This window comes from Poecilia latipinna, unplaced genomic scaffold (assembly GCF_001443285.1).
Source record: "Poecilia latipinna isolate Pla-1442-1.1 unplaced genomic scaffold, P_latipinna-1.0 Scaffold4833, whole genome shotgun sequence".
Lineage (NCBI taxonomy): Eukaryota > Metazoa > Chordata > Actinopteri > Cyprinodontiformes > Poeciliidae > Poecilia > Poecilia latipinna.
Genome location: NW_015117449.1, coordinates 8,185 through 17,744, shown reverse-complemented (window position 1 = coordinate 17,744; position 9,560 = coordinate 8,185). Strand labels below are relative to the sequence as shown.

Sequence of the window (9,560 nt, the reverse complement as noted above, 5' to 3'; positions counted from 1 at the left end):
CAGTGACTTGGTCCGACCTCTGAAACAAACACAAGTGTCTTGCGCTAATGGAGGAATGTCTTGTGGACTTTTACCAAACACAAAAAGAAACTGGTCCTACTGACGCTCCTCCATTTGTTTAGTTTTTGTGAGGAAGGAGGTTGTGCTCAGTGTTTTCTTCAGAGCTTTTTGTGTTGTTACCTTCAGTGGTTCCTGGTGTAGCGCCACCACAGGTGAGGAGGTTAACAGGTTCTTCAATGTGTTTGGTTTGTTTGACACAATGCAGTCTGAAAATGAAACAAATGTTGCAGTTTCTGTTCCCAATCAAACCGAGTCTACTGAACGACCAGGTGTTAAACACGCTAAGTATAATAATTATGTACAAGAAAATACTTAGGTGACACAGAATCACAAATGATTTTGGTGAAATGTTTCTGTGAAGGGTAAAAGCTCAGAAATATCGAGGTGTGGAGAAAATTCAACTGGAAAAATTTAGATTTTTTTTTCATAACCCTGAAGATTAGGAAGAAGATTTGTGTCCAGTCTGTGGTCAAATGGTGAATGATAGTGCATCATAAATGCAAACAAAGATTAATTTCCAGTTCGATTCTTAGACTGACAGATCCTTTGTAAGTGTTTTGTTCATTCTTTTTGGACAAACATCATATTGTGTTTGATAATCAGGCTCCGTATAAATGCCACTTGTTTCCATTTCTGTCATTGAATACATGAGAAACTTGAAAATAAGAGAAAATAGGATTTTAATCTGTCTATAATCTTGGTGTCTTTTCTCTGACAAACCTTCAAATTAACATGCTAAAGGAAATATTTAAGGACCCTGTGAGTCAGAGAGGGACTCACAGGTTAATAAAGCTGTAATTATCTGCAGCATAGAGAGCAGGATTACAGTAAATGGCATCTTTTCTGACAGAAAATCACATGAGTAAGTCACCAGTCGTTCTTCAGGATAAACTGGTTTAACCAACCACTCCATTCTCTTTGACTGAGACATGCAGGGTAACTCATAGAGTGCATTCACATCAGACCTGCTTAGTCCACTTTGAACTGGAGTTAATTTGGGTGCAAACCATTTGGTCTGGTTTGTTTGTAGGTGTGTGAATCAAACATCTCTCTAAAAGTCATTTGGCTTGTCAAATCTCTATCCAGTTTGAAGGTGTCCATTTTGGAGGAAGGGGCTCCTTTTTCTTTGGTGGTGCTTGGTGGACTCCCCTTCTTACCAACCAGCTCCCTTTCATCTAACATTGATAGTTTGGCTCTTTTTCCTGATGGTCACACATGTGAATAATCTGGTGATGCTTCAGTGTCCAAATGGCTCCAGACTTACCAAGCATGTGTCCAGTTCTCTTTCTTAGACCACCCCATTGTTCTTGGTTGATTGTTTAATCCAGTCAATGAGAAAGCAGCTTGGTTTTTACTGGGGTTGCACTGATTTATTTGTGCTGATTTCCTTAAATTTGGGAGATTGGTGATCGGCCGATTTTTACCTACGAAGCTTTTCTTATCCACTGATCTCATCTAGCTTGGCAAAGGTCTAAGAATCCACCACTGTCCTCTTTTTCTCTCCGGTGAGAAAGGTTTGATTGACAGACCTGCCCACCAAGTTATGCCTGCACGTTTTCAATTAACAAAAGTGACCCCAGTGTTGCCAACTCAACAACTCTCTTGCTATACTGAGCAACATTTCAGACAAAAAAATTGGTATCGGCTAAAATCGGAATCGGGAGGTTTAGCTTTTTAAAAGATCAGAATCAGCGATCGTCCAGAAAACTGCAGTCAGTGCACCCCTAGAATGTGTGAATGTATTTGTACTTGGACGTATAAAGTCACCCAGTTATTAATTGTAATGCCCGTGTTGAGTGGTGTTGATTTTATCACGTTGATGTGGTTCTTCCTTCTGCACCTCCACCTCTCTGGCGTCTCGTGTGACTTCAGCCGTTTTTCTGACTGAGTCGCTGGATTTCTGTCCGCCTCGTCTCTCTTCACAGCTAATCTGACGGAAACTGAACGTCCAGCAGCTTCTGCGCTCTAATTGTGTTCAGTGAGCTGCGAGACTCTCGGCTCAGCAAACAGCAGTCGCTCGGCATCAGCAGAAGGCCTCACAGGTTTGGTGCTCGTTTTCGTCTCTCCTGGGTTTTATCGTCTCCTCCGCTGTTCTTATCGGTTAACTTAGCTGAGTTTGAAGTTTTTTTTGTTTGCTTTTCCAGCTTGTAGGAGTCAGAATTACAGATATGTGTTTTTGTTGCATCAGATAATTTTGTTTTAACCTCTGACTGACTTTGTTTTTCAAAGAAAACAACCAAATGGGTTCATTGGCACTCAATGAAAATCCTGTAACTCCTCCTCCACCTGCGAAGAGCCTCTGAAATGCCATCCTGCAGGAAGTTTAAATACCTTAAACAGGTTTGATCTGATCAGACTCGACACTCTCTCGATCGACAAGTACATCAGAGACTACAGCTGAAACCACCTGCCGTACCGTAAGTGCAAGTGTTTTAGAATAAATGTAACATAGAAACCAAACTCCTGCTCAGTAGGGTTACTGGTGGATTAATAATTTTTAATTTTTGGTTTGAACCTTTGATTTACATGTAAATTTGGGAATTTTGTTGAATATATAGTTCAATAGTTAGTAAATAGTTGGAGGAAAAGAGAAACATAGACATAAATTTCACAATATATGAACGTAATGTTGGGTTTGTCCTGATTTTGTAATATATTGGAAATGTTCACATATGCTGATGACACACTGACTTATATTAGAGCCCACAGGCTGGTGTTCGCTGTCTGTTGCTTTTAATCCTGTTCAGTTAAACTTCTGAGACAGAAAATCAGTTTCAAACTCTGAGTAAACAAACCCTGTTTATTTCAACATCTAAACTTTTCTCGCACAGATTTATGTTGTATCTTAAGTATCTTTTATTTTTGTTTATTTTGACCTGATTGGACTATGAGGCGTCCCACCAGAGTCCTGACCTAAATCTGAGAAAAACTGCTAAAAATTATGACAAGGAAGCCTTCCAGGCTCAAAACTTAAAGCTACTTATAAGGATCTGACAGATTTAATGCAAATTAACAGTTTTCTTTTGAATATTAGTAAGAAGTTAAATTATTTTCCACATCCAATTTTTATTTAAAATATGAATAAAAACAGAGACTGTGGATGGTTGTCGCTTTATAGATGTGATTCTTTCTGTCTGTGGAAAATTTTCTGAAGTTTTTATTTTACAAATATGTTCTTTGTCTTTTCAGACCAAAACGAGGCTTGAAGTCAATAAATTGTTGGATTTTATGTTGTTTTGTGATTTATGTGCATGTCTTCCCCCCCCCTGTAAAACAGTTCATTTAGATTTATGCCTTCCAAAAGCTGATTTTAACTCCTCTGAATAAAATCCAATTATCTTCAGGAGAAACCATAGCAGCAGCTAAATGTGGTTGTATGAAGTTGAATACAAATGCATGCCACACTTTTCAGATTTTTTAATTTATATTTTCATAAAATACGTATAATTGTTCTGTAGAAATATGCACCATTTTATAATGATCTGTCTGTTGAACGTTTTTTTGGTTATAGTGACACAAATTGGCTGAATTTTATGCTTAGAATTACTCATAAAAATTAAGAATATGTCTATTTAAATATCTCTGGAGGGGTTTCTCAGTGAATTGGAAGCAAAAATATGTTTGTGATTAATTTAATTTGATGAAAATAAAAATGATCCATGTGTTTGTGTGATCCATGTTGTGAAATAAAGAAGCTGATTGGAGGAATTGGTGTAAAAATGTGTTGGTGAAACGTTTGTGGCTGCAGGAAACCATGGCGTCTGTGTCCAGCAGCTCTCTGCTCAACAAGGCGGTCCGGCAGCAGTACATGGGCCTGTGTCAGGGCGGGAAGTGCCAGGTCACCTACATCTGGGTGGACGGCACCGGAGAGGGGCTGCGCAACAAGACCAGGACCCTGGACTCAGAACCCACCTGCATCGAAGGTGAACATACAAATAAAGTGATCTTATTAATAAAACGGCCTCTTTAAGAAAAGCAAATATGTTAAATACGGGCTGGAAGTGATGAAGATAAATAAAAATGATAAACATTAATTAACTCATTAAGGTCTTCCTGTACGATAATTATATGATATTTATTACAATTACAAAAATGTATTTAAATAAATTATTAGGCAAGTTATGACAGCATATGTGCATATTTTAAAAGATATCTCAAAAATATTAATAATTCACATATATAACGTAATATAATTACATTATATTAATATAATGTAATATTATATTAATATAATATTAATATAATATTACATTATATTAATATAATGTAATATTAAATTAATATAATATTAATATAAAAACACTGTCAATATTAATCTTTCTAAATTATAAAGCTTGATAATTGTTTAATTTAGAAGAGTTGGAAGAAATTATTAAAATAAAAATAATAAAATCAAATCATAAATAATCGTAAAAAATAACAGCTAAAACCAAAGCTAGTCATTGTTCGCTAGCAGCTTTTTGCCCTGCAGCAGGGTGATGGGGGCGTAACGCTTTTCTCCTCTCCTCATCAGAAATCCCAGAGTGGAACTTCGACGGGTCGAGCACCTACCAGGCCGAAGGCTCCAACAGCGACATGTACCTCATCCCAGTCCGCATGTTCAGGGATCCCTTCACCCTTGACCCCAACAAACTCGTCCTCTGTGAAGTCCTCAAATACAACCGCCTTCCTGCCGGTACGTCCACCTCCGCTTACATTTGGAGAAACGAGTTGTGCTGCGTTTCATTCGGCTCCTTCTCCTCCAGAAACCAACCATCGCCACAGCTGCAACCAAGTGATGCAGCAGGTGAAGGAGCACTGCTTGTGGTTCGGCATGGAGCAGGAGTACACCCTGCTGGGGGTAGACGGGCATCCGTTCAGCTGGCCTTCAAAAGGGTTCCCAGCACCACAAGGTGAAGCAGCGCTCCAGAGAGCTGCAGGGAAAAATATTCACAATTTACATTTATTTTACTGGGATTTCATCATGTTTTAGGTTAAAATGTGTTTATTTTATGGTTAGAGTAAATTATAAAGTCAAAGTTCCTCTTTTATTTTGAAGAACAAAGAAAAGCTTAAAATTTGCACATTAAACAGAAGTGAGTAGAGGGATAAGTAAAAATAGAAAGTATTTGGTGAAACGTCTATTCAGGTACTAACTGATCAAATTATCAATCATTTAATATTTAAAATTTACATAAACTGACAGACCAAAATACAAAGTTAAGTGGATTTTTTATTTATTTTAAAGACTAAAATGATGATAATTCATATAAATAACTAAATCAGGCAAAATAAAATTTTCCCAAATCAGTTTATTTTAGTAAAAAACTTCAGAAACTTAAAATAAAACTGCAGGTGTGTGTCTGTGTCTGGTGGAGTTTTGGTTAAAACAGTTATTGTTTGTCATTCAGTGGGTAGAAAATCTTAAGACGTTACAGAGTACAGATACTTTAAAATAAAATTACCCAAACTACAGCGTAGTAAAAGTACTCCTAAAAGTATTTTTTTTTCTAAAAAGTTACTCAAGTAAATGTAACTAGTTACTGCCCAACTCTGGAACTATGTTATTTTTTAAAATCAGTGCATCTGATTTGTTTCACATTCACATCTCTCTAAAACGAAACGGTCAAAGCAGGTACCTCATGATTTTCTACAGTTAAAGAAACAAACTTTCCAACATTCCCGATGTTACAAGAAAGGAAAAAATAAACCAAATAAATATTTTTCCATTTTGAGCCACTTTAGTTTTACAGATTTAGTTTTTCCTCCACCTTAAGGCCCGTATTACTGCGGCGTCGGAGCGAACCACGCGTACGGACGGGACGTGGTGGAGTGCCACTACAAAGCCTGCCTCTACGCCGGCATCCAGATCTGCGGCACCAACGCTGAAGTCATGCCGTCTCAGGTAGATCAGCAGCCTGTAGAAACAACCAAACTGAATCATCGAAATGGTTCCTTTAACTCAGGGGTGTCCAAAGTGCAGCGCGTGGGCCTTTTGTGGCCCTTGGATTGATTTTGTGCGGCCTCCCGCTACAATTCAAAAATGATACCAACTGATGTAGATGGAGACTGTTAATTTGTAATAAGGGTAAAATTATTATTGAGATCATTTTCTTACAATGGAAAATGTAAAGAAGAACAAAACGTGTTTGTGTTTTTATAAGCAGCCATGTTTACCAAGACACTTTTACTGAAAAGATGGCTTTGACGTCCCCACATCAGGTTTAATTTAATTTATTAAACTTGACTAAGTATAGAAAACATTTTAAAAGAAAGTGACCCAAATCCTGTTCTTGTTTCTGAAAATACATTTTTTCAGTCGAGCCCAAAAGAAACTGAAAATGTGCAAAATTTATGACGGTGCATAAGAAAAAAGGAGGAGAAAGTTTCCAGCTCAAAAACCCGGAAATTTTGAGATTAAGCTCAGAAACCTACAAAAACTTTCAAACTCAGAAAATTTCTAAAATGTGAACATTCTTGACATTTTTCTATAAAACGTCTGAGATTTTTCAGCTGTTCAAATTCACAAATGTTTTTGACATTTTTTCTAGAAAATTTGAGAAAATTTCAGATTTTTTTTTCTAGCAAATTTCTAACTTTTCAAACTCTGAAAAATTCCCAATTTTTTCCCCAGAGCATTTCTGAATTTGTGGGAAAAAAAAACTTTTTTTTGTTTTGTTTTTTAAATCTACATAGGCCCTAATTCACCAATCTAAAAATCCCCTTCAGGTTTTGAATGTACAATAATAGATTTTAGGTTGTTGGTGTTTTTTGGCACTACTTTCACTGTTTTGGACACTCCTGCTGTAACATGACTGTCTCCCTGTCCAGTGGGAGTTCCAGGTGGGTCCCTGTAAAGGCATTGAGATGGGCGACCATCTTTGGGTGGCGCGCTTCCTGCTGCATCGTGTGTGTGAAGACTTTGGGGTCGTCGCCACCCTGGACCCCAAGCCGATAACAGGCAACTGGAACGGCGCAGGCTGCCACACCAACGTCAGCACCCAGCAGATGAGGGAAGAAGAAGGACTGAAGTGAGTAGATATTTATAAATACATGATTTTTATTTGCTTCATCATAAAGCTAAATATCCCTTCATTGTAACAAAAATGGGTTCATGTGGGGTTTGGAATTGATTAAAGTGGTGTATTTGCTTATAAAGAGCTGTAAAAACACAAAATCTTACAAACTATTTTTAGTCTAGTTTCTAATGCAAATATCTTAGTACACTTAAAATTAGACAAATCTAACTTACAGATAGCTTTTCAGCAAGAAATAGGAGATTTTCTGTCAATAATTCCTTAATATTAATGAAAAAGTTCTAGTTCCATTGGTAGACTATTTCACTGAGCCGTTACCTAGCAACCCCAGCCAAGCCCAGCCTGTGACCTAGCAACCCCAGCCAAGCCCAGCCTGTCACCTAGCAACCCCAACCTGTCACCTAGCAACCCAGTTCTAGTTCCATTGGCAGATTATTTCACAAGACATTTTTTTATTTAAATGTGCTTAAAGTAGGTTATTACTTTAGATCTATGCAGAATTTTAATTTAATTAGCATGAACCCCTTTTAAAAGCGCAAACATCTTCAATTCCGACTTAAAAATAATGAGTCGAGCTCTTTCTTCTCTCCCTCTCCTGACAGGTACATTGAGCTGGCCATTGAGAAGCTGGGCAAAAAGCACAAGCAGCACATCGAGGTGTACGACCCGCGCGGCGGAACGGACAACATGCGGCGCCTCACCGGTCTGCACGAAACCTCCAGCATCAACGACTTCTCCGCTGGCGTGGCCAACCGCGGCGCCAGCATCCGCATCCCGCGGCAGGTGGGCAAGGACAAGCGGGGCTACTTTGAGGACCGCCGCCCTGCAGCTAACTGCGACCCCTACACCGTTACCATGGCAATCGCTCAAACCTGCCTCCTCGATCCAACGGAAGAATAGAGCAAGATAGAGGAGTTAGCTTAGGCTGCTTTCACACTGCAGAGTGAAGGGAGATAAATGTGATTGTTTTTGACTTACGGGTGTTCAAAGTGCCGTCATTTTGTGTGGCCCCCATCTGCATTTAAAAAATTATACAAATTTGGCTGATAGATGCAGAAAAGGGGTAAAAAGGGTAAAATGATTAATGAATTAATTTTATTACAATGGAGAATGTAAAGTAAAACACAAAGTGTTTCTGTTTTATAACAAACCATGTTTACCCACAGACTTTTACTGAAAAGACGACCAAATTAGCTTTAATTTAATTTAGTAATGCATGATAAACCCACCTCAACATCAGTATCGGCCAATATCAGTCTTTTTTTTTTTAACATATTGGTATCGGTCTGAGTAATAAACAACCAACATTTATCTTTTATCCATTTCTGGTTGGGAGTTTTTTTTCAAAGGTGTCGGAACAAAAGTGAAATGTAAATACTATCAGTTATCAACCACAAAAGAAATATTGATATCGGATATCAATATCGGCCCAAACTTTTGTATCGGTACATTCGTAATTTAATTTATTGAACTTGACTAAATATAGCAAATATTTTGGGAAAAAAAATCACCCAAATCCTGTTCTTATCACTGAAAATAAATATATTTAATCAAGCCAAAAAGAAACAGAAAGTTAGATGCTTTAAGTACAGCAGACATGAAAAATCTACAATATTGTATTCGAAAAAAGAAAAAAGGAGGAGTACGTTTCCAAAACAAAACCTCTGAAATTTTGAGTAATCTCAGAATTTCTGAATTTTTTCTAGCAAATTTTAAACTTTTCAAACTGAAAAGTTTCCTCTGTTTTTTGGTTTTTTGAAGAATGTTTATGAAAATTTACTCCTTTTTTTGTTTGTTTTTTAAAATACAACCGTAATACGCCTTCGTAAAAATCTCTAGTTTTGGATCTATAATAAATATCCATTTTGAAAAAAAAATCTGACTATTTTATTTGCTTAATTTTAGGTTGCTGGGCTTTTTTTTAGATAAAGCTTTTAATGTTGATTTGTCACATAAAATACCATTAAAATGAATTGAATTTTATTATAATATGATAAAATCTGAAAAAACTAAAAGCTGAGAATATATTTAGAAAGTTCTGTCAGCCAAAGAACACTAAATATGTTTAACCTGACCCCAAATAGACAACAACAGTGAAAAAGAGGCATATAATGAATATGAAACAATAGCAAATGTCATCCAAACGCAATGAAAAAACTTAATGGTGGCAAAAATGCACAAAAATCCAACAGAATCTATAGAATAATAAGAAGAAAACAAACGCACTAGTCAAACATGAAGCATGCAAAATAACTAAAACAGATGCAAATGATTAATAAAGAGGATCTGAAAACAAAGATGCAAATCAAATGAGCTGTAAAGTGGATTTGAATGGACACAATGAGAAACAAACACATGAGAACGAGTAGAAATGTAAACAGAATTAGATTTATTCATTGTTTTAGTGTCTCTTCAGGTGTCTTTACCTCACAATCCGTCCGGGCCTGTGAGCCATTTTTGTTTTAAATGTAAATGTAATCATAG

The 9,560-nt window shown here is 37.0% G+C and overlaps 1 protein-coding gene across 3 annotated transcripts; it reads left to right on the top strand.

Annotated features, from left to right (window-relative positions):
• Positions 1-1,772: 1,772 nt before the first annotated feature.
• LOC106943057 (glutamine synthetase-like) lies at positions 1,773-8,697 on the top strand. 3 transcript variants are annotated; one of them, XM_015026404.1, is made up of 8 exons: positions 1,773-2,102; positions 2,205-2,226; positions 3,809-3,983; positions 4,574-4,735; positions 4,806-4,952; positions 5,817-5,944; positions 6,871-7,070; positions 7,679-8,697. In XM_015026404.1, exons 3-8 carry the CDS (start codon positions 3,815-3,817, stop codon positions 7,974-7,976), a joined length of 1,104 nt encoding a protein of 367 aa, XP_014881890.1. In that variant the 5' UTR covers positions 1,773-2,102; positions 2,205-2,226; positions 3,809-3,814; the 3' UTR covers positions 7,977-8,697. The 3 variants fall into 3 exon arrangements, with proteins under 3 accessions (XP_014881890.1, XP_014881891.1, XP_014881889.1); XM_015026403.1 differs by lacking the exon at positions 2,205-2,226 and adding an exon at positions 2,290-2,477 and having other exon boundaries at positions 1,775-2,102; XM_015026405.1 differs by lacking the exon at positions 2,205-2,226.
• Positions 8,698-9,560: the final 863 nt, after the last annotated feature.